The 26,133-nt window shown below is 32.1% G+C and overlaps 3 protein-coding genes across 3 annotated transcripts in view; 2 read left to right on the top strand and 1 right to left on the bottom strand.

The window, feature by feature from the left end:
* The window catches only part of LOC145326253 (uncharacterized), a 37,201-nt gene extending 35,188 nt beyond the window's left edge, over positions 1–2,013 (top strand). Inside the window, exons 15-16 of the mRNA XM_080169458.1 lie at positions 692–846; positions 1,199–2,013. Coding sequence (XP_080025584.1) covers positions 692–846; positions 1,199–1,375 — 332 coding nt within the window. The 3' untranslated portion in view covers positions 1,376–2,013. The remainder of the gene's footprint in view (positions 1–691; positions 847–1,198) is intronic.
* Positions 2,014–3,972: 1,959 nt separating this feature from the next.
* Positions 3,973–19,023, top strand: LOC145326255 (phosphatidylcholine:ceramide cholinephosphotransferase 2-like). The gene is made up of 15 exons (XM_080169460.1): positions 3,973–4,533; positions 5,004–5,052; positions 5,288–5,328; positions 5,827–5,878; positions 6,152–6,223; positions 6,779–6,842; positions 7,339–7,428; positions 8,343–8,491; positions 11,684–11,745; positions 12,045–12,117; positions 12,626–12,761; positions 14,334–14,423; positions 17,051–17,089; positions 17,665–17,731; positions 18,847–19,023. The coding sequence occupies exons 1-15, from the start codon at positions 4,486–4,488 to the stop codon at positions 18,868–18,870; spliced, it is 1,056 nt and encodes a 351-aa protein (XP_080025586.1). The 5' UTR covers positions 3,973–4,485; the 3' UTR covers positions 18,871–19,023.
* LOC145326254 (organic cation transporter-like protein) overlaps positions 18,939–26,133 on the bottom strand; it is a 34,810-nt gene continuing 27,615 nt past the window's right edge. Inside the window, exons 11-18 of the mRNA XM_080169459.1 lie at positions 26,033–26,122; positions 25,547–25,585; positions 24,618–24,741; positions 23,540–23,619; positions 23,091–23,152; positions 22,550–22,670; positions 22,106–22,179; positions 18,939–21,182 (exon numbers count right to left, since the gene is read on the bottom strand). Of these exons, the coding sequence (XP_080025585.1) occupies positions 21,087–21,182; positions 22,106–22,179; positions 22,550–22,670; positions 23,091–23,152; positions 23,540–23,619; positions 24,618–24,741; positions 25,547–25,585; positions 26,033–26,122 (686 nt within the window). The 3' untranslated portion in view covers positions 18,939–21,086. The remainder of the gene's footprint in view (positions 21,183–22,105; positions 22,180–22,549; positions 22,671–23,090; positions 23,153–23,539; positions 23,620–24,617; positions 24,742–25,546; positions 25,586–26,032; positions 26,123–26,133) is intronic.

Genomic DNA, 26,133 nt, shown 5'->3' on the forward strand with positions numbered 1-26,133 from the left:
CCAGTATTAATCATATTATATCTAGGTGGTAGTGTACCTAATGTGTTACACCAAGTGTACCAGTAATTATAAATATCAAGTGTCCAGTATTGATCATATTATATCTAGGTGGTAGTGTACCTAAATATCCTTCACCAAGTGTACCTGTAATTATAAATATCAAGTGTCCAGTATTGATCATATTATATCTAGGTGGTAGTGTACCTAATATCCTACACCAAGTGTACCAGTAATTATAAACATCAAGTGTCCAGTATTGATCATATTATATCTAGGTGGTAGTGTACCTAAATATCCTACACCAAGTGTACCTGTAATTATAAATATCAAGTGTCCAGTATTGATCATACTATATCTAGGTGGTAGTGTACCTAATATCCTACACCAAGTGTACCTGTAATTATGAATATCAAGTGTCCAGTATTGATCAAATTATATCTAGGTGGTAGTGTACCCAATATCCTACACCAAGCGTGCCTGTAATTATAAATATAAAGTGTCCAGTATTAATCATATTATTTCTAGACGGTAGTGTACCTAATATCCTACACCAAGTGTACCTGTAATTATAAATATCAAGTGTCCAGTATTGATCATATTATATCTAGGTGGTAGTGTACCTAATATCCTACACCAAGTGAACCTGTAATTATAAATATAAAGTGTCCAGTATTAATCATATTATATCTAGGTGGTAGTGTACCTAATGTGCTACACCAAGTGAGCGTACCTGTAATAACCAATGACAAGTGCCAGGAGATGTTTAAGAAAAGTGGACACAGAAAGATCATCAGAGATTCTTTTCTGTGTGCGGGATACGAAGATGGAAAGAAGGATTCTTGCGAGGTATACATTTTTTTTCAGCTTGCCTTTCCTAATAGATATATTATTACCTAATTGGGGCGGGATTCTCCTTCAATTCTAGCTGACCTATACGAATCTGTTCTACAACTTAGTATGACATAATTATTATTATCATCATTGCTTAACTTATAAAAATAATTTCTTCTTAGATTTTTCAGAAGCTCTTTACAATACAATACAAATTACCAATGATAGGCCAATACACAGACTAAATTACCAATAGCAGGCCAATATAATTTCAATTGACCAGTGGTAGGCCAGTATGACGGCGTTTTTTATTGGCACTATAAAAAGCTTCGATTTCTCAGCATTAATTTAATTTGATTAATTATAGGGCGACAGCGGCGGTCCGCTAATGTGGCAGGCTGAGGACGGCAGATGGATCCTGATGGGTACTGTGAGTCATGGAATCAAGTGTGCCTACCCCAACCTGCCCGGAGTCTACATGAGAATGACATACTACCGACCCTGGATTGAGAAGGTCACTGGAGAGTCATTCAGCTATCCTTAGAACTTCACAAATAGTAAATTATACATTCTTCACCAATAGAAAGCTTTTATTAGGAAAATCTACCAATGATCAGCTGTTTTAAAAGAAAAAAATCCTGCAATAGTAACCAGCTAATTTTAAAATCTATCAACAGCAATAAACCAAGAAGAAGAGATCTACCAATAGCAAACGCCAATTTTAGATATTTAGAGAAAAAACTAAAATAAGCAAAAAAAAGTCTTGATTAATTATTAGTAAATTATATTATAAATGCTTGAACATTACATGTTATAGACATCATTTTTAAACTGTATGACTGATATACTTTATATAAACAATGATAAAACAACATATTAAATGATATAATATGAGTGACATAATAACATGTATATTAGAGAACTTAAAACAGTGCAAAAGTGATATAACTAACGATTCCAGTTTAATGAGTGAATTTTCAGAGTACAGAGCAATTCTATGTGTAGAGTGATTTAGTGTAATTTATACAAAAATTTGAGTCATTAGTTAGTAAATCTTGTAAAACATATGATTATAGATAAAATGTGTAGTTTTCTTGTTATCATTAATTTTCATTGTTATTAGTTTCATTTTGTTTGTTGTTCTTGTTACATCTTCAATTTAGAATAAAGATTTAATTCTAATTATTTCATTTTATTTATGTTATTGGTGTAAAAAATGCTTATTTGCCTTTAATTTCATTTATGCGTCATTAAACACGTTTTTTTAATAAACATGCAAGAAAATCATTCTAGTACATTGCAAGTCTCTAAAATCTCTTAGTATCTTTTTATCCATTAAATATGAGGTGTTAAAAAGTGATTATTTACGCTTTTATGGCGTTTTTTTCATGATAAAAATGTTTTTTTTCGCAGTGATTTGTGATAAGCAGTTAAAATGTTATAACATTCCTAACTTGGGTTGTAGTGAAGTTTTGAATGTTGTCTTTTTGCATATAGTGCCAGGGGCGTCCAAGCTTCCAGGGGGGGGGGGGTAATTACCCCCCCTGAAATCTGTTGGCAGGGGTAAAATTTGTTTACCCCCCCAAAACTTTACCCCCGTGGTAAAATTTTTGGGGGGGTAATTTAAATTTTATTAAGAATTTAGTATTAAAAATGAGCGCGAAGCGCGCAAAAATTTTTTTTGTTAGAGATTTTTTATTTTGGGGGGGTAAATACCCCCTCTTAAATCGTTAGGAGTGCCGTAGGCACCCCCAGGGTAGGGGTAAATTTTAAATGGGGGGGGTAAATGCCCCATTACCCCCCCCCCTTGGACGTCTATGTATAGTGCCTCACTAAAAAATAAGTGTCCTTACATAAAAGTAAGAGAATGTCTGTCTATGTGTCTATAGCTTATGATCACGGTAACTGCTGGACCGACATGGCTCTTCTTTTCAGGGAAGCTTTTTTTAAAGAAGGTACCTCCTTCACCCACAAAAGAGAAATAGGCACTCGATAATAATATCCCCCCCCCTCCCCCCCCGACTCCTCCTAATCGAGTGCTCCAAAAGGTGTCAAGGAGCGTAGCCATTAGTGATAGATAGCAATGATAAAAACATACATAAAGCGAAGCTCAGAAAATAAAAAAGTCTATGCTAGAAGCCGCTATTATATATATACCTTCACGAAAATGTAAAACACTTAATTTTGCAATGATCATTTTTAGAAAACTTGACAGTACGATTCTATTAATTCTAATTTACAATTGATTTTACGGGCACCTTCAAAATATAAGTTGATTCCTTTTTAAAGATTAGATTCAGAATATCCGGCAAAATCAAAAATCCGGTACAAGCAAAGGTTTAGTGTTTTGTAGAGATAAGAGATAAAAATATTAACATAAGCATGTAATAACGTAGTTTCAGTTTTACATACATGTTAGGCAATATCAAATGTTTTTATTTTATGGTGAAAAATGAAATGTAGGGCTCAATCTTATAACATACAGAAACATTAAAGTTTTGTTTATTCATATATATTTTACTTTATATAATAGGTTATGCCTACAGCAGCAAATACTTATGGAAAAAATGTCCTTGATATTACATTTTTTAGAAAATTCATCTTTTTGATTCATTAGTGACGATATATGTATTATTTCAGTTATTGTTGAAACTAGTTATATCCTTATAATAAAGTAAAAGGATGTGTGTTTATCTGTACCGAAGGATCTCGCTAACCGCTGAACCGATCTGGTTCTCCTTTACAGGGTAGCTTCTCATATGTCCCGGGAAGGTTTATAACTATTTTCTTGTGAGGTGGGACAATCCCCCCAAAATTGAAAAAACCCTTCCCCCCCCCCCCCCAATTTATTTATTTTTAAAATATTAAAAATACGAAAAATTAGGTTGATCAAACCTCTTGGGGCACAGCCCCTAGAGGCTAAGGGTGAAGCTGCTAGTTCATTAATATTGGAGTACAGAACAACCTCCACACTAAATTACTTGGGAGGAATTGAGCTCTCACTTTTAGAGAAGCTTTTCACAGGTCCAAGAATGATGATAGGCTATTGCATTTTTAAATTTAAGCTCTAAAATGGTTTTATGCCATTTTCTTCAACTTTTCTAATCCTTCAAAAAAGAGCCCTTAGATCATGGTGTGGGCGCAATAGCCAGTATTATATATTTATGCCATAATTAAATTAAAAATATAAGGATTTAGAATTATCAACACATCCTTTGCAATTGGGTTGCTAAAGATGTCTCATTCCCTAAAACCAAAGTCATAAAATAGTTTAGGTCAATCTAAGTTTGCATGGTCAATAGGTTGTATTCATTGAAGTTGGCCTAGCTAATAAAAAAGTATTTTAATAATCGATCCTTTAAAAAAATATATATAAGGTATTTTATTTTATGTATGGTTAGTTTTCAATTTCAGCTTACATTCTTAAAGTAACAATATGTTTGTGTATTTTTACCACTAATCAGACAAGATTTTGAGATTTGCTTTTCAAGGAAGCTAAATATAGGTCCTGTGCAGGTTTTTTCAGCATGTGGTCGATCCACAAATCCACAAAATTCAATAAGGAAAAACAAAAATAGCTATATTAAACTTATTAAAAGTTAAAGCTGTATATAATTTTTTTATGAATAGATAACTATGAGACTATAATTAGAAATGAATCCTGTGTTGACAATTCAGGCTAAAAAGGCTAGAACAGCTGAGGTAAGATTTATTATTGCGAGGTTGCGTGATTATATTTCACTTTCTGATAATTCAAGAAAATAAAGTAATGGAGGGAGGAGACATAGGGATGTAAATTTAACTGTTACTCAATAATTTATGACCTCGGTATCTTATTCATTAGCTTAAAAACTTCAGGTACTTTTATTAACTCATTACCTGGATCCAAGTTAGTAGAGTCCAAACTTTTCAACAAATAGTTAGCAGAAATAATACATGGTCATTGGTCATACTCTCACCTCTGATTAAGAGGCAATCACTTTTTTGGAAATTTTAAGATAGAGATAGAGAAATAAAAGAAGAGAGAAACCAAGAGATACAGTAAGGGAGAAAGAAAGATTAAAAAGGCGATTGAGATATGAGGAAAGAAAAAGAAAAGTAGAAATGATAAGGGATGAAAAGAAGGCTTAATAGTTTAATTAAATGTTTGCTAAATAATTCATATTTTATAGAGTAGCTATACTCCAAGTACTCCGCTGATGACAGAAGATGCCTCTGAAGGTTTCAATGTATTTTAATCTAATCATAATAGATGTATATGATGTCAATATGTTCGTTTGTTTGGCCTTTATAGTGTGACTTTCTTTTTATCATTTGCAGTTTTTGGGCTATTTTACAGGAAGTAGGTAAATCATTAGATTTTCAAAAGCAGCATTCTTATGAAAGGAATAGGCAGGTTCGGTCTTTTGAAATACTATTTTAAATATTTTAGAATACATTGAAATAAAAAATTTAGACACTGATGATGATTTGGAGATTCGAAACAAAGATATTGAGGTAAAAATTATTCCTATACCAGGAGCGCTAATATGATTTTTTAACGCCCCGTGCTGATTTTGACACCTTATAAAAGAATGCAATTGAAAGTGTATTTTTAAGAAAGCTATTTAAAGTGTCCGAAAAAAATGAGCCGTGTGACTTCATAAAACGAGGGATGAGAGGAGAAGTGGGAAAGGAAACCCCTTAAAAAGAGATGGATCGAACCCGGTATTAGTGTCGGACTGATTATGACGTAACAAAAAAAATTAGCCAATGAGAGGCTACTATGAATTTTACCATTGGTCAATAATGTCCTCTCATTGGCTAATTTTTTTGTTACGTCATAATCAGTCCGACACTAATACCGGGTTCGATGGATCTATTGACGTCACTCGGCTCATTTTTTAGGACACTTTGTAGAGCTTTCTTTTTTAGTGAGAAGTGGAAGACAGAAATTTCACTAAAAATTTTGCGAACAAACCTATTTGAAATGTATTGAAAAGTGTTGTAATATAGGATGCCTACCTCAGAAAACTAAACACCTCCTTAGAGTCACAAAAATTTCCAGGTGAGGTTATATTTGATTACATTATTTTCTACATTGTAAAAAAGTTTATTTATTTATAAATTACCTTTAAAATATGATAATAATATCAATATTTTTTTCAAATTTATAAACACCTTTGATCACATAGATTCCGGGATGATTTTAGGATATTTTTTTATGAGTTAGGTCTGGGAACTGTTGTTCTTTTGAATACAGAGCCCTTAAATGCATCCTTCTCTTAACTATAATAATGGTATCTAAAAACTATAAAATAATCATTTTTTTTATTTTCAGATGAACCACTAAAATTATTATTGTCTGCCTTATTTCTGGGTTGTGGTTTTATCATGACAACCTGTAGTCTAGGTAAATTTAAATTTAATTGGAATATAGTTATATTTACTACAAGCCCTGTTTCTAGGTCGGATCTGTCTATAAACATATTTTCTTATTATCTGTTTTTACCTCATTCTGTGGTGTATGCTGTCATGACAAAAATCCGTCTTTACAGTAGAATTTAATTTATGGAGGGACAAACAGACAAAATGAATTATAGAGAAGATATTCAGTTGATAATTGTGCAATAATTCTTAGAAATCACAGAAACTTTGTGAAATGTTATTAAAAAATATTTTCATGTCTTTTATGCATGACCGACGGACTGACGAACAGAGTAAATGATACATTTGATGCTCATTGATACAGAGAATCTTCACAAAAATTCAGCTGTCTATCTTCAATAGCAGCCGAGAATGTTGCTTTTCCTCTTGAGCATTACGGACTGACGAACAGACTGACGGACAGACAAAGTGAATTAAAGAGTTGCTTACATACTAAAAAATGCTATCAAATTTAATGACACAAAAATCAAATTTAGTAATTTATTGACATTATCTGCTTGAATATTTTTTCCTGCTTAAGTGCTTGCTCATGAGTCAATGCCTGATTATCCACCCCTACCTGATTTCTTTCTGGATAGTGTCAGGTAAACAATATTGAAAATCATATCCAAACAGGTAGCTTTGTATAGGCAATATAAAAAAAAATTCATACTGGCCCAATATTGGACAATTAAAATGTATACTGGCCTGTCATTGGTAATTTAGTCTGTATATTGGCTTATAATTGGTAATTTTTATTCAGACGTCATTTTTTATAGGGACTTAAAAGAGCTTCTCCAAGTAGCATTATTTGTTTATAAATAATTATGTAAAAGTAACAGGATCTGTGTGTGTCAGTCTGTTTCTACCAAAGCATGTCGCTAACCGCTGAACCGATATGGGTCCTTTTCAATGTACGTTCACATTGGTTTAGGGAAGGTATATAGCCATTTTGGGGGAGGGTACCACCATCCTCCCAAAAGAAATCGCCCCAAGAAGTTAATTAACCCGCCCCAAAAAAAATTCTTAAATGTTTCTTTTTAAAACTAAAATTTAAAAATAAAGGTGACCTCTCTTGTTTATATAATACTTTATATTTAGCTATATGTCCTGGGGGCTAGACTATAGTGAATACCTATTAGTGACCTGCCTAGTTTCTGCCATTACCCTTATCATGTTTCACACCCATAGGTAATTTTATGGGTGGCGAAGCTACTCCATAACTAGAACATGTCCGTCAATCCAAGACCCTTAAAAAGATCACTGTATCTTCCTTATTGATTGGCCAATTGATGTGTCGCTGGATTAATTTAGCTAAAATTGTGATTTTACTTAAAGCTTTTATTGCCCTGTTTATCAACATTTTTTTATGTTTTTATTATATAGATATACGTATTTAGAAATTGTTAATATTATGTAGATTTTTAGCTTATCACCAAGTATAATTAGGATTTAACATTTGAATAATAAAACAATTTTAAAGTTGTGAATAGAATTATTAAAATCTTTTAAAATAAATATTAATAAGTTTTTCTTAACCCTAAATATTTTGTCATGTTGTAAAGGTAAAAGATGAGTCCAATAAGTCACCTATTTAAGTAGTGGGACAAGTGTCTCAAAAATCAGCCATGTGACGTCAAAAAGATGTTGGATCATCCATCTCTTTTTTATGGGGTTTTCTTTCCCACTTCTTCTACCATCTCCCTCACATGGCTGAATTTTGAGACACTTTGTCCTATTACCCTATTTAATAGATCCTAATTATCAAATACACAAACAAACATCCACCTAATCAAAATCTTTTCCACATTGAACCTCACTAAATCATTTTATTGTGAAGATTATATACCAACTAAGGACGTCCAAGAGGATTAAAGGGGTGTTTACACCCCATAAACAAATTTAGGGGTGTCGTAAGCAACCTTAAACTGTGTGAAAATAAATTAGAATGTACCCCCCCCCCCCCACATCCCATACGAATTGTAAACCCTTGGGTAAAAAAAATTAAGGGCGCGCCATTTAACCCCCTCCAAAATAAACAGCTTGGACGTCCTTGAAACTAACCTAAACTATATCTCTCAAATAATTGAATTTTATATTTTAAGGGCAATCATATTACGGCGAGCCTGTTTCTGTCTGGGCCTGCTGTACATGTACAGATCCTTGACAGTATTTGTCACCTCCATCCCTAAATCAAATCCGGAGTACTATTGTGATGCTAAGTATAATGGCAATGGCAGTCTTCCCTTCAAAGGTTATTACATTTTCCAAATTTTAGCATGATCTCTTAATCTCAAGGAGCATTGTCTATCTCATAAAACAATAAACATAAAATAGTTTTCGGGAAAATGGAAAAATACTTTTCTCACTTTCCTAAAAATGGACTTAAATTAACACAAAATAGGTCCTGTCGACTAATTGAATGATAAACTGATAGACTATTAAGGATTTATTATGTTGTACATATGTTATTTTTTTTCACAGAATACATTTAATATCACAGTTACCTTTGGTGAAGTCTACCTGGATTTTAATTAATGGTTTATTATCTTTGTATTTTATTAAGAGTTAGCAAGATAATGACATATTAGCACAAAATGATTATAAATTTTCAGAACCTTGAGCTTAGTTTAGATACTCAGAATAATAAAATCCCACTACAACTGCCCTACTAAATAAACAACTGACTTGCTAACATATATGACTTTGTAGAGTATATTCTCTATCTTAAATACAAAACTTTTTACCCATATTTTCAACCCTTTATCAAAGTATATGTACATAACTTTCTACATCTTTCATTTAACAATAATTTAACCCGGGATAGGAATAGGGCATCGAAAGAAGAACTTGAATGGTAGCTTAGTAGTTTATACTTCCTCTATTGGACGGACAAACACACAGAGTTAGTTACTAAGAAGCAAGTTTAGATCTTCTTAGCAGACAGAAAGACATACTGATACTTGCATTTAGAATATTTAGAAAGACAATACGATTTTGGTAATGAATAATAAATGATAAACACTCATATAAAAAAAATGCACCGCCTAAGAAAGAAAATACAAAAAAAAATAATGGAAAGACAAACGGACAAAGTGACAAATGTTTAGTGGTGATAAAATATAGAGAGTAAGAAAAAGTTGTATACTTGATGTTTTGGAAAGGAATATATTGACAAAAAAATAGCAATCTTTCGTAAAAGGCAACCAAGAAAATATTAAATTTCCCACATAGCGTTCCCGACGTACGGACAGACAAAGTAAATTAAAGAGTAGCTTCTACTAAAACCTTGTGAATATGCAACCCCTTTCCATGAACCAAACTCTTTGATCAAAGTTGATAATGAAATACTTTCAAAGTAAATTTTTAATTCAGGGAGAAATGATCTTTAAGTAAAAGATAGATACAATTGAAGTAAAACACACTGTTTTACTATAAAAAGAATTAACAAATATAGCAAAATGTATTCAATGTAATAATATACAAGGAAGTATCTAGTTGTTTGTTTGCGTCAGTTATCTATACCGAACTGACAGTTATATGTCCTTGGAAGGTTTTAGAATATATTCAATTAGAAGATTCACGAAAATAAGTTTTAAACAGATATATTCAAGTAAAGCAGACTTAGGCCCCGGCTAACAAACTTGTATTAATATATTAATTTCAATTTACTATTCGTATAACACGATACAATACATGATTTTTTAGCATGGTTATGAACCAGTTCTAATCTAGCGGATATTAACTGGTTTCGAAGCTATACTGGAAAGATATTTTTTCTCATGCCTCAAATCTTCATTCTTCTATCCCTGCTTTGAATGACTTTCATTAAAAGTTTGAAAGGGCCATAATAGGGCCTGTTGGATGTAATATGTATCTAGTGAAATGAAACATTTATACATACATCCAGTTTTCCTTATTTTACATTTACATTTAATTAGCACAGCTACTCTACAACTAGATTGTTTCTCTTACTACTACGTCAAACTTTTTCAATTAACATTGATATTTCTGTTAAACGGAAAGTTTTGTAGGGAATTGTGTTTCACACCACCAAGAAAAATAGCTTAAAACCATCATAGAACCAGAGAAGCATAGCCTCATTAGCCCAGCGGTTACCAAGATCTTGAGCCTCAGACAGACGGACAGACAAACGGACGGACAGATATCATACTACTTTGTATTATAGATAGAATATCTAAATTGGAAGTATTATCTAAAATAAAAATGAATTATGCTGCCAGGTTTAGTGCACCAGGAAAACCTAAACATATTTCAAACTTATATCTCTATAAATTCCAATGTTGCATCCAATCCTTTTTTCTGTTAAACTTTATGGTTGTTGTTATACTTATACGAAAGGAATATGAGTGTGTGTTTTTAACGAAGTATCTCTTTAACTACTGAAATGAAATGGTTCTCCTTTAAAGTGAAGGTTTAGACTATTTTTTTGATCCTCCCAAGACACTTTTCCATGAAATATGCATCCCCACCCCACCACAAATTTTTCTTGCATGCAATAAATCAGTCATTTGTGACTGCATTTTTAATGTGAATTAATCAATATAATTTATTATATGTCAACATAAAGCTTGCATGGACAATATAGGTTTCCTTTTCCGTGCTGCATTTTAAATTCTAATTTCCATCTCTTTGTTCTTTTTGATTATTAGCATTTTAAAAGCAAACCTTCTAATAAAGCCTTGGATTTAAGCAGGGGCTGCTATTCAGCCAATTAATTCCATTTGAAATTGCAGAAAATTAAATATTTTGTTGGAGTAAAGTTGGAGTAAAACTTGTTTTTTGGTTTAACTGAAAGGGATGTGGGTAAGAAGGGGAGAAAAAAGGGAAGGGGGTTGAGGGGAAATTTTAACTTAGAATTGTTTGTCAGAATCACATTCCCTTTTTCCTGGATTTAAGTATTATATTTTTATTTGTGTGCTTATTTGCTTCCATTTGCTTACAAACTAGAGCAAGGTTTTTTTAATAATTGGTAGTGGCACAAAACCATCAAAAGACTTTAATCTATAAATCAAATGGCCTAAGCGTTAGTGAAGTTTATTTGTGAGAAATTAATCTCTTTAGAATCAGTTATATTTAGAGTTTATAAGCAGAGTATTAAAGATAGTGGCTGGGTGATGTCTCTCTTTTTATAATTATTTATATATAAAGTTTATAAGCAGAGTATTAAAGAAAGTGGCTGGGGGAGGACTTTCTTTTTATAATTATTCATATTTAGAGTTTATAAGCAGAATATCAAAGATAGTGGCTGGGTGATATCTCTCTTTTTATAATCATTTAGATTTAGAGTTTATAAGCAGAGTATTTAAGATAGTGGCTGGGTGATATTTCTCTTTCTATAATCATTCCTATTTAGAGTTTATAAGCAGAGTATTAAAGATAGTGACTGGGTGATGTCTCTATTATAAAAATCATTTATTTTTAGAGTTTATAAGCAGAGTATTAAAGATAGTGGCTGGAGGAGGACTCTCTTTTTCACATCAGCAAGTAAGATTTTATTTAGATTTTAATCTTCTCACCCTTCCCCTTGTTTTGTAATTATTGTAGGGAGTGAGTAGTTTTTTTTTGTGTTTTATTCTAGGTCAGGTTATTTTAGGTAGCCATAGGCCCGGCAAGGTTAGGGCACCAAGCAGGAATTTAGCATAAATAAATAAATATCTCACATAATTTTTAAAAATATGGGGGAGGGTTTTCTGTGATCACTAGGCACATTAAGGCAAAGCACCTTTGGGTTAAATGAAACCTTATCTACAATTTTCAATTTTTGTATACTTTTTTTATTTAAGGTATTTTGTGGAGATTTCATTTTCTCTGGACACACTATGATGTTTGTCATGTCTTATTTAGTCATCAAAGAATGTAAGTTAACAAAAATATCTTTTATAAATATATTTACATCTCCAACTCATGGCTTAAAACCAGGCAATACTAAAAATACATGTATCGTATTATTTAATAGATAAAATAAAAATTTAAGAATTTGTCCAGATAATTGATTTTATACGTTTTTTTCAAACTTTTCTGTCCAAACTTCTGTCATACAGTGCGATAATTGTTAGTATTATAGACAGCTTGGATATTTAAATGAAAAAAATAAAATTCTCCAACCAGTTTTATTAGCCCCTATGGAATATATGATTTTTCGGTATGGCGGAGAACTGGTTCTAACCAAACGGATATTAATCGGTTCCGAAGCCATGCTGAAATAAAAATCTTATATGATTTACGATAATGATAACTTTATAATATGACAAAAGTATGATGTATTGTTTTTTAAGAAAAATAATTGAAATGAGAAATTTAAATCTTATATTAACCCAATTATTATTTAAAGATGACAACAACAAAAACTATATATTATATTCAGACACTCCTAAGAGTTGGTTTATTTTGCACTGGTTATCCTACATGCTGGCAGCTGCAGGGGTAATTCTACTCCTTGTTGGTAGAGGTCACTACACTGTGGATGTTGTTATTGCTTATATTTTGGTTACAAGATTGTGGTAGGTTTTTAGTTCAAATTCAAAACGCTAGATGTTAATCTATACATCTATATATGTACTCAAATCTAGAAGGGATTAAAGGGATAAGACAATGGATGATAAATTAATGTACATACCATACACTAGTAAAATGTAGGTTTTTTAGCCAAAAAGATGAATACCCAGGAAATTCGACCTGTTGTCATTTATTTATACCTAAATAGAGAGCCCCACGTCTTTATTTAAATCATAAGTGCATAGCCTAATTTTTTTCATATTTTTTATATTTTATACCTAATAAAACCCTCTATTTTCCAAAAATCTAACATCATTTCAACAAGTTTTATTCATTTATTTTATATGAAGTTCTTTTAAATCCACAATAATATTTGTTTTGTATAGAAATACATTTAATAAACTAAGATGGCATTCAAAATTTTTAAAAAATTTCGCAGTATATGAAGATTTCAACTAAATTATAATAGCAATTCAGATCCTCATACTGGAATAGGTCACTAGGACAAACAAACATTAACACTTACAGAATAATCATAATATATATAAATGTCTAAAAGTTGAAACAAAATTGAGTAAATTTGTTGAAAATCTTGACGAAAGGACATTCTGGTAACAACATTACAGTTGATACTTTTTCTAAATTATACCTACCAAAACTAAACTACTACAGGAATCACCATGGAAAGTTTGAAATCAATAAGACAATTCTAACATGTCTAAATTAACGGGAAAAAGCTCTGGACGGACCGACCCTAATTATAGAAAAGTTTCACTCTTAATAAACATATCACTTTAAATTTATAATTCATAATTACAAATAGGTATTACAATAATTACAAAGACAGGTTGGTTCCTTCAGATTTATAAAATCTAAGGCTTCTTTTGCACCAGATTTTACAAGCTTAATTTTCACTATATCTTGGCAATTTTTGTCTTCTTCCACAAGCTACACAAATTATTTTTCGAGCTTTTAAATGATCTATTGCAAAATATGGTAGTTTGGTATTAATGAATCAATCACACTAAGTATGAATTTTATTACTAATAAGCTTCCCGGATTTTTCATTTTTTTACTTGTGGATTTTTTTTATAAATTACTTATGTTAAAAACATGAATTTATACCTTTTTCCAAGAAAAAAATATACTCAAGTTCGAATGCAGTTTATTTTTTAGGCTATGCACTTATGATTTAAACAAAGACGTGGGGCCCTCTATATAGGTATAAATAATTGATATCAGGTCGAATTTCCAGAGTATTCTTCTTTTTGACTAAAAAACCTATATTTTACTAGTGTAATATTATAATCTAAACTACTCCTTCTGAAGATTCAAATTACTTTAAAATTTGGCATTAATAGTTCGGAACCAACCAATCAAAGTTTAATATGTATAATTAACCATAATTTATGAGCCAACTATGAAGATAACGTGGCTATAAAACTTTTGGTTCCAGTGTAATTTACTGTGCAATGTCCCCTCCCTGATTATTTATTAATTATTAATTTGACCATATCAATTACTAATTATTTTCTTGTTGCTATAGAAAAAATTCTAGTTTAACTTTATGTTGCTAGGTGGGGTTACCATACAATGGCCAACTGTAGACTTATGTTCAAGACTAAAGGAAATGTTCTGAGAAAAGTTTGGTGGTTCAGAATTTTTAGGTAATTATTTACTTAACATTAACAAACAAAGTATAGCATAGCTTTTATAGTGCCTATAAAAGAATTACGTCACACTGGCCTACAATTGGTCAATTAAAATGTATAATGGCCTGCCATTTGGTAATTTAGTCTGTGTATTTGCCTATCATTGGTTATAGTTGTATTGGACGACGTCATTTTTCATTGGCTCTAAAAAGAACTTCTATTACATTCCAAAGTACAGTAAGCAACAGAAATGGATATAGGATAAACGTGGATATTACCTCATATGGGCTTAGATGCTCCATGACATTTAAACGCCATGGCAAAACATCCCAGGATAACCAAGAGGACACAACCCAATCTTTCCCGATTTTGTATAATTTTTGAGGAACACGATTCCAGTGACGTCATATTTTTCTTTCCCGAAAAAGGGAAGGGGGGAAGAAAATCTCTTCAAAAGAGATGGGGAAAATATGACGTCACTGGAATCGTGTTCCTCAAAAATTATACAAAATCGGGAAAGATTGGGTTGTGTCAACCAAGAGGAGCCAAATGTCTCCTTTTCTGTCCAAACATCCGGGGTATTAGGATAAGTTACACCTATCAGACAACTATCCCTTTGATTGTACGACCTTTGTCTGAGAAGTCCTAACTGAGCATGTCAATGAGTAGCGTCTGTTTTGAGCCAAGGCATTCCCCCTACTCTAACTCTAACTGACATAGTATCGGTAGGAAACATTTTTAAAGTCTTTAGTTATAACATGGTGTTAGGCCGAGATTCGAACCTATCACATCCCCGACGACGAGCGAGTGCGCTACAGGCTGAGCCACGGTCGCGGGTTTAAACGTGGTTATATTGACAGGAAAAGTTTGTCGTCAATTTAGCTTGCTATTATGGACCTCATTTATCGTTCATCCAGTAATAGGTCGGGGAAGGGATGGGACAAATGGGGGTATAGTTATTTTAGCTAGTTTTTAGCATCACTTTATTAAAGTATATGAAAATCTGGTGCAAAATCCAAGTAATACTATCAATATTCATATTGCAACAGCAATATAGGAAATAGCATTAGTAACAGTGGCTGGTATTGTCAAGAATGCCTGTGCTTTTCCTTAAAGAACCGACCGAGCACAGAAATACAATCATATTTAAAATAAAGCGAGTATTTTTTCTTAATACCAACTAACCTAACCTAAGGTGATAATTACCACAAAAATAAAAATTTTAATATCGTATAATATAAAGTAATAAGTTTTTTTTTATCTGTAGCGAAGGATCTCGCTAACCGCTGAACCGATATGGTTCTCCTTTACAGTGAAGCTTCTTATTTATCCATAGGTGGTTTTAGGCTATTTTATTTTATAAGTAAGCCTAGGTATGGTTTTAGGCTATTTTCCTGCCCTTCCATATCCTTTCGAATATAGAGTCCCTAGATGCTAGGGGTGCATCCGCTAGTTTAAAATAAAGCGAGTATTTTTTTCTTAATACCAACTAACCTAGTCTAAGGTGACAATTACCACAAAAAAAAAAAATTATACCGCCCCATGAGGTAATGGAAAGTCAACCCTCGTATAAGAATTTTTTAGAGTTATATTTTCAATAAAGTTATTCTTTGCCGAATTACTCTTTGGTAAAATTAAACCCAGGTTGTGCGCCGTATGCACAAAAATTTTAATTCGTAAAAATTAAACCCAGGTTGTTCTCCGTATACACAAAAATTGAAAACTCTTCTCTGTAAATTTTATTTAATACCTATATGTGCGACAACTTTAAAAAGATGTAAATTTTTAAAAATTACAAAAAGCCCAATAATTTTTTTGGGGTGAATTTTTTTTGTGGGGGGGGGGGGTTCACGGGGGCTTCGCCCCATGGTGCAGTGGGGATCCCCCACCCTAATTTCTGGATTTTGTTTACAAAACAAAATAAAATTTTAATATTTGGAAATGGAGATTTTTTTATTTTTGGGGTGGTTGGGGTGTCCAACCCCCCTAGAAAATAGCTTAAACCATCATAGGACCAGTAGGTATAATCCCTGAAGAGTAGAGCCAAATCGTTTCAGCGGTTACTGAGATCTTAAGCTTCAGACGGACAGACAGACAGACATCAAGCTATTTTGTATTGTAGAATAGATAGCAAACACTTTTTTCTGAAATTAAAAAAAAATCTACTTTTCATAGTATTCTTATATAATTTTCTATTTAAAATTCTGTACAGAAATAGTAGAAAAATTCAGTCGTCTGTATAAAATAAAAATAGAATGTGCAACTCATCTTTTTCATCAAGAAATTTACTTTTTTGGTGCAACTTAAAATTGTCCATCCTATTATATAAAGTAGTAAGGTTTTTTGTCTGTAGCTTAAGATTTAGAAAACTTTTGAACTGATAGTTCTCCATTTAAGGCAAGCTTTTCATGTATCCCAAAGTGATTTTAGGCTATTTCATTCGTAAATTTAAATTTTCAGATGGTTTTAGGCTATTTTTCTGCTCTTCCGTACCCTTTAATACAGAGTTCTTACGTGTTGTCTGAATTTAAACTCTTGTTTTATATCTTAGAAAGATGTTATCGAAGAATTATAAGAAAAGAAAGATTCTTTTTACATAAATTATGTTTGAAAAATCTTCATAAATTTTAATTTCCTTTCAGATACTTTGAAGGCAATGTTCCTGGTATTGTACCAAACAGGTAATAATTCAATCCTTAAAAATGGAAATTAATTGCTGATATGGACCTCATTGATTGGTCAGTTCGTTCATCCGGTAGGAGGGGAGGGGAGGTAAAGGCGTAAAGGGGGTTAATGGGAGGTAACGTTATTTAAGCCAGCTGCAGGCATCACTTTGTCAGAGTATATGAAAACCTAGTGCAATATCCAAGTAATAAAATATCGATTTCTATAACGATTTACAAGTATCAAACGCTTTGTAAATGTCAAACTGCTATTAACTTTCTTTATAAAATTACAGATACAGACGGATGAATATAATCTCTAAAGAAACGAGTTTATATTATTCTAGGATCTTAAGGAATAAGTCAATGAACGATATATTGATTTATATATAAGATAAAAAAGTTACCACTAATATAAATTAAAATTGTCTAAAACCAGCCAATTAAAATTCATTAAAATCACCCGAAGCTTGAGCTGAGTAAATGTTATTGATTTATACGAGAGATAAAACCGATTAGTGAACAACATAAAAATATTTGGACGGACTTATACAATTTATAAAGTAGATTTGCTACTATAAACTCAATTTCAGATACAGTATACCTCTGCCGGCGAAATTGAAGTCTATCATCTATGCCAAGTGTTGTACCAGATCAAAGGTAAGTTTCACAAAGACATGGATAGTTCTATGGCAGATAAATCAACCTGCGATTTGGCAAAGCACGTAGCATCCGCTCGTTGTCGGGAAGGTGATAGGTTTTATCTCGGCCTAACACCGCGTTATAACCAAAGACGTTAAAAGTGGTTCCTAAATCTTCTATGCCAGATGCGCGACATAAATAGGTAGAATATGAGGAATGCCTTGGCCCAAAATAGGTGCAACTCATTACCATGCACAGTTGGGACTTACAAACAAAGGACGTGCGATCAAACGGTTGGTTATCTAACGGGCCAGAGGCCATATACATCATACACAACAAATAAGCAAGTTTTGGCTCAGAGATGCACCAAAATAAGATCTCGTGGTCAGGGGCGTCCAAGCTTTTTATTTTGGGGGGGGTTACAAATTTTTAAGGGGGGGGTAATTCGTATTTGGGGGGGGGGGTAAAATGGCGCAAATTTTTTTTACCCCGGGGGTAAAATTTGCTTGGGGGGGTAATTACCCCTCCCCTGAAATCTGTTGGCAGGGGTAAATTTTGTTTCCCCCCCCCCCTCAAAATTTACCCTCGGGGTAAAATTTTTTTGGGGGGGGGGTAATTTAAATTTTATGAAATATTTATTATTAAAAATGCGCGCGAAGCGCGCAAAAAAATTTTTTGTTAGAGATTTTTTATTTTGGGGGATGGCTACGGCACCCCCAGGGAAGGGGTAAATTTGAAATGGGGGGGTAATCACCCCTTTACCCCCCCCCCCTTGGACGTCTATGCTCGTGGTGTATCTTGTCTTCATTGACTATCTACAAGCCATTAATATTTAATTTTTTAAAATTAATATTGTTAAACAATTGTGCCTACCAAGCACAGAAACCTAACCCCTGATTTTTAAAAATATTGAAAAGGGGGGAATTTTTCCTTAAATCTAAGCCCTGCGGAAGGCCCTAACCCAAGGGGACTTCCGTATACCCATTATAACCCAACCTAACCTAAGGTTAAACATTAACGCACAAAAAACTTTTCCTAGTTTTCAATTTAAAAAATAAAGAGCAGGGGTTTGCTGTGCCCATTAGGCACTTACAGGGAAGCCACCTAGTTTAAATTAGATATTTTCATTTCAGAAAGAGGACACTTCTATCGTTTGACAACAACATCCAAACTACCTTCAAATAAAACTTCAAATAAAACCTTAGCTCAAATTGTGATAAAATAATATTTTCAAACAATTTATTTATATTTATGCGTTATATGTAGTCTTTTTGTTACGTTATCATTTTTACAATAAATACAAAAGAATTTTTTTAGCTTTTTTATAATTTAAAGTTACATTCTATATGTATGTAAAAAAAAATATTTTTTAGGGTGAATAGTTAAAAAAATCGAGGTAAAATTGATAAAAATACAGGGAAAATACTAAAAATTACATTATTTTTATACTAGGTAGGATTGTGTTAAGTATAAACTTAATAAAATATGGTTTGTTCTAACTAGTATATCTAATACTAAATACTTCAGTTTAACACAATCAAACAGCGCTAGGCAGCCGCGACAAGTTAGCCGCAAAAAAAGTTTTCTCAAAATTCTGCTTAAGGAAGGACATTAGACTGTATATTAATGAAAGCCCCAATTATTATAAACTTATTTATAAAATTTATGGTTAAATATTTTATCTTCCACACCAGTCCAAATTAGCGGATAAAGCGCGGCTGCCGAGTCCTGCAATCAAATACTATAGAAAAACTAACAATTTTTTTGCATTATTTACATATCTACCATATTATCTACAAAAAAAATTACAATAACAAAAAAAGGCTGAAAAAATGGTATGTTGAATTAAAAATGGGAATCAAATCTAAATTACGATGGATCCCTATTCCTCTTTTTTTAATCAAAGTCACAAAAAAGGCCTACACATTATTTGATATAATCAATACACAATAATGAACAGGAAAATCGCAGAAAATTAAACGCGCAAAAAAAAACAGATGTACGCGCAACCTATAATTCTGTGCTATTTCTGAACAATATTAGATGGTTTGAATTTTGTAGGCAATATTTAATGTCCTAGCAGCCTTTTTAAGTCTTTGCCTCTAAAGGTGGTGTGCGATCGAAAGAAAATTTTGAAAGGTTGAGGGGACCCATCGAAATTATGACTTGACAAAAGTATGGGTTGATTAAAATGGATTGAAATAAATGGAAAAAATGACTTTAAATACATTTCGAAAATTACAATATGTTTATAATTATATTTGAAAAACATTGACTATTTCTAATGATTATGATATGGTTTTCATTCTATTAATTATTTTCTGTGATACATAGATATACAAAATGGAGAGTATATTTATGATTTGAGATTTAAAGGATTCTTCAAATTTAGTTTCAAATAGTCTCATAGCAATAACAAAGACAATTATGTCCATAAATGTGTAACAAAATAAAAATAAATCATTAGATTAACAAACATTTAGATAATATGTTAGCCATATAACAACTTTTGTTAATGCCCTTTTTCAAAACTGGGATCTAAAGGGATAAGACAGTGATCTGTAAATTGATGCACAACTCCAAAGATGTTACACAAAATTACCCCTTCTGTAAATGAAAATTAGTGGTTGAAACGATTGAACACTCAGCTTAATTTACCAACTAATCAAAATTTACTAAAGTTCTAAAATTGTTAAGTATTCGACTAAGAAAACATAATTATGAAACTTTAGTAATAAAATAGTGTAATAAACAGCCCATTGTCCCCTCTCTCTTTGATTTCAAAGACTTTGTTTGTTACTTAAATAAAAATTGAAGACATGCTACGCTTTTAAAATTATGCTATGAGAATAATTGAAGATAAACAATATTGTACAAACTTATTGTTATAAGTACGTCAGGTCAACTAAATATTATTCCAGCACGGTCAGGAATCCGCTCAGTTTCCATCGGAAATAAAACGGTTCTAAGCCACGGAGGAAAGTATAATCTTCTATAGTTGTTTAGAAATTATCAACAGAAACGTTTTCCTTATTTAATCCAGGTTTTTATTAATCCTATGATTTTAATTAAACGTATATGTAGTTAACTTTCTATAAAACTATGCAAGAAATATATATTATGCACTTCACATTATGTACAAGTATAAATTTTAAAGCATAAAAATTTAAGTAAAGTCATAAAATTATCATTTTCAATCTTTTTAAAAAAATAGCTTAATCTCTTTAATTTTTTTATGCATCTCATTATACAATAAACTATATCCTTTTATCAATAATCAAGTTACCTTTAAGTTACCAAGTTATCATAAACGTTACCTAAACCTTTATACCTTAAAAAATGTATGAAAGTGCATATTTTAAAATAACAATTATTAAAATTTGAATGGATTATTAGCTTTGTAGAAAGCCTCTCCTTCCTCAATAGTCTCTGGGAGCTTCTTCTTATTTGTCTCTGGTAACAACAATGCCTAGAAAATACAATAAAATTAGTACAAAAAAGCCGTTAACCTGTTTAGATTTAAGAAAAGGCAAGACATTAGTTCAATTGTTGCTGAGATCTTATTGGACATTCATTTGGTAAGTTGATGGCACAAATTTTATTTTGCTGTTAGAATGAATCAATCATATGTCCTCTTATATAAATACTAAATCATTATTGGATGTTTTCTGCAAGTTTCATATCTTTTAGTTCATTATACATCAATTGTGGCTTCGCCCGAAGCCTGTAAGGGTGGGTGATCGAGGTAAGGAAAATAACCTAAAAAAAACATTAGACTTTTTTTAAAAGTACATAAAAAACATTTGTTGACTTAACCAAATGTTTTTTTCTGGTTACTTTTCCTATTTGCACTAAATCTTAAACTTAAATTACTTTTTTACTTTTTAGGTAAACTTTTTTCCTACACAATAAAGATTTTTTCTATGTATATATTATCTCAAAAGAATAAATGCTTTACATTTTTTGCTTGTAAATCCTATTATATAAACTAATAAGAATTTTTCTTACTACTGAACCGAATGAGTTCTCCATTTAGGGAACCTTGACATAGGTCCTGTGATGGTTTTAGGCTGTTTTATTCTTAATTTACATAGATTCCGGTATGGTTTTGGGCTATTTTGCTACCCATCCTAATCTTTGATTATAGATCCTCTAGATGCTAAGGGCGCAGTCACTAGTTTGAATAACGTCTTGAACCATCAATGTAAATGGTTCTCATTTTTGATAAGATTATTAGGTTAAGAATTAGATTTTCTTTGATTGGCATTTCCTATTCGACATTGAAATTTATTCATTTGCACATTGAGGATTAAAGACCAGGAAGCTAGGGTCAGACCAACGTAAGGACTTGCTCTAATTATAGAGTAGCTACGTTACTAAAAAAATGTATACCTGTAACCCAACAAGGAAGGTGATAATGCCAAACACAAAGATTGGTAGAATTGGATCAATATAAGCCAGAGATGCTGAAATAAATTAACTTTTTGTTTAATTCTATATTCTATAGTAGTCGGGTGTCTAATATTATCTGTAAATGTCAATATTTTGTTATTTAATAATTTTATTAATTTGTCATTGAGCAATAAAAAGGGAACAATATAGACGAATTAAGATTTTGCCATAGAACAAGAATAACAGAGAGTATAATTTGTATGAAAAGTGAAAAATTTACAATAATTTGGAATGGACAAGTAAAAGTATTATTCTTCATATAAAGTTAAATAAAATTCCATAAAGTGTTCTCCTTTTGGCTGAGGGACAAAATGGGCAATACATTTATATAAAAAAAGGCCATTCTTGTCATTAGACAAGAAAAAAAAAGAGTAAAAATACTACCAATAAAAGGAGCCAACATAGAGCCCAATCTCGCCATGGAGCAAGCAAAAGAAAGAGCAACAGATCTGACAACGGTTGGGAACAATTCAGTTGTGTACAGATACACAATTCCCCAGCAAACCTAAAAACAAATTTATTTAAGAGTGACTGTTTCCAGAACCCCCCCCCCCTCTCTCCTGATTTAACATAAATTGAAAATAATGGGTGGGGTTTTCATTTGTTTAATTGTGTTTAAATATAAGTATACTTATAGTGAAACGGTAAGGTAGGTTAGGTATAGAGTAGCCCCGGAGGCCTCTTTTTAGTGCCCACCTTAGAGGCGTAAAGAAAAAAATACTCCCCGCTTATTTTTTAGTCAATTAAAAAATTGGAGGTGGTAAGCATAAGTTTTGCATTTATCACGGAAACTTTGGGTTACTTTAATTGGATTTGATTGGTCGGTTCAAAATTTTTAGTTTCCATACTTTTTAACCAAAATTATTACTCTACAGACCAAGACATAATTGTAGAGTAGTTCCACTAAAATAGGTGTTTTACAAACCTGAGAAATATATTTTCCACACATAGCCAGCACAACAATAGGCCACTCATATGCATACACACCTTAATAATTAAAATAAAGTTACAGAGTAAAAGTAAATATCATATATTCTTTTTAATGTGTTATGTCTTTAGGGAGAATGGGTAAGTCGATCCTCCGCTTTCCATTTTTTTTTATAGTGGAGTAAGTTCTCTTGGGAGAGTTTTAGTAACCTTCTTCAAAATTCTTCCCTGGATCAGTAAGATTGACTGTAATGTTGAAGCATCAGTTCGGCGGTTAGAAAAATTCTTCTTTACACACACACACACACAGACATCCTGTTACTTTTATATAATGATTAAAAATGAAAATTATGCTTCTAAATTTGATAAAAAGAAAGATTATTTTGATCCTATTAAAAGTATTTTAAATAGGGTATGTAAACTCCAAATGATAAAAAATCAAACTACCTAGAGGAACAGCCGCTGTAGCCATGCACAGAAGACCACCAATAATGTAATGTAGACATAGGTTTAGCCTTCTTCCAAATCTAAAATAATGAATTAGTTTTAACAACTTCATTTAGAGTATGTTTACCGGTTCAGTCTGATATACATTTTAGAATCAACCAATTGATACCAAACCCTATGTGAAGATTACTGGAATTCGTTTATGACCGACCAATAGGCGTGTTTTTACTAGGGTTGGGCCGGATATCCGGTGTGGCCGGATATCCGGCCATTTTCAATATCCGGCCGGATACCGGATATTGAAACTATCCGGCCGGATATCCGGCTCTATAATTTTTTATACTTTACACCAAAAATCTCTGCTTTTTAAAATCTTAAATGGCTATAATTTTCTTATTATTAAAGCTAGAAGAACATTTTCTCTGAATAAGTTTAACTTTATGTAAATTTATATAAGATTTCTGAAGAAATTTTTGTTTACTACTTTAATATCTGGTAATTTGGCCGGTTATCCGGCCGGATATCCGGATAACCGGATATTTGCCGGATATCCGGCGTTGGCCGGATATCCGGCCGGTTACCGGATATCCGGCATTTGAAATCAGCCGGATATCCGGTATCCGGCCAAAAAAGTATCCGGCCCAACCCTAGTTTTTACCTCATAAAAATAAAGAATTGAATCAGCTTTGACAAGACCGGATAGGATCATATGAATATTGATAACCTTACAGACAAACATGAGAAATTTTAACATAGGCGCACCATATAGAAAACCAACATTGACGCTAACAAATCCCTAAAAATACCGCTATAAATTTTTCACATTTTTGCCACCCCTTCATTAGAGTAAAACAATATAGGGGGATGGGTTAAATAACTGTATATGTCGTCCCTGCCCCGTGGACCCTGTGCCGACTTTCAATTGAGTCTTTGAATATCAGACAATAGCCAAGTCGCTATAAAAGAGCAGAAAGCAATTTGCTTTCAAACTAAAAAGGTCCCCAAGACCGAGGCCAGGTAGTTGTCTGGGTAATTTATCTATACTTAATACATAAACATTTATTACTCTTTCTAATACCTGTTTAGAAGTAGGAAAGGAATAATATCAGCTGGCACCTCGACCAGACCAGACAGGAAGAAAATTATGTAAATGTTGGCATCAAATTCTGGCATATGCAGGGACAGACCAAAGTACAACATTCCTAAAAAAATTGAAATTATTTGTTGGTTGATTTATGCGATGCATAAGGTCCAAGAAAGAGTAAGGGAGGTAACTCCATCCTAACATTAAATATAATTTTTTGGGGAGCGAGGGAGTAGTTGTTCGTAAGGCCATATTTCTTTGAAGGAATAACTTACCCTCTTTAATAAAAGATAAAAACTTATCTATAGAGGCCTATGAAGATATGATGAACTTAATTGGAACATCGGTTAAATATAGACACAAATACCCTACCACTTTTATCCAAGGACTTATAGATATTTATCTCATCGTATTATAGGTAGCTTTCCCCCGATATCAAAAAGGAAAATTTAAGATTAAAACAAGTTTTGTTAATCCCGAGGGGGCGAAAGCCCGGCTATAAAACTGTTATTAATTAATGATTTTAATTTTAATATCCGTGGAAAATTATCTGAAATCTGATGCTAAACATGTTTTTTCAGTATGGCTGAAAACAGGTTTTGATCCAGTGGATATTAATCAGTTTTCTCGTATTCATTCGAATCCGGTGGATAGGAACCGGTTCTCATCCATACGAAAAAACTATGTCTAGCATCGTATTATATCCAGCTTTCTACGAATATAGAAATGTACAATCATAAGATTAAAACTAGTTTTTTTAGCCGGTGACTTCGTCACCTCGGGGCTAAAAAAAAATAGTTTTAATCTCATAATTGTACATTCTATATCCGCGGAAAGCCGTTTATAATACGATGCGAGAAATAACTATTAAAGCCATATCAATCAATCAATCAAAGCCATACTGGAAAATAAGCTATACTTACCAAGAGCAAACCAGGCAAGGCTGACAACAATAGTGTTCCTCCTTCATTAACAATATTTCATTTTACTGGTAAAATTCTATATTCCCAATTTTGCTGCTAGGATTTCATGCTAAATCATTAAAGATAAACTGGAATTTCTGCAGAAATAATTTTGACAATAAAAAGGGTTGTTTTTTTTATATTTCAAAATATGATTAGATATTGACATTAAAACTTTGTGCCCAAAATAAGGTTATAACTTTGCTTCTAGGATATTGAAATTACTTCTATGAGTGATGAAAATATTTTTAAAAATTTTCACCTCCCTAAAATGTCATTTTAAAATGCCTTTAAAACTTTTCTCATAAAAGATTGAAGTTTTTAATTTGGGGTTTTGGGTCTACTTGTGACAGTCTTTCAAAGTTAGATTGGTTTATTTTCTGCATGCTTCCTTTAATAATAAAAAAAACAAAGAATTTTAATTCTAAGAATGAAATATATATATATTCCTAATCATAGGTTTCTTGAAAAGATCCCAGAAAGATGCATCTGACTTTCCTTCCAATCTCTGCTTAGACATATCTGCCACTGGAGTATCTGAAGAAGAA

Source organism: Acartia tonsa, chromosome 8 (assembly GCF_053477335.1).
Source record: "Acartia tonsa isolate MP-2025a chromosome 8, ASM5347733v1, whole genome shotgun sequence".
NCBI lineage: Eukaryota > Metazoa > Arthropoda > Copepoda > Calanoida > Acartiidae > Acartia > Acartia tonsa.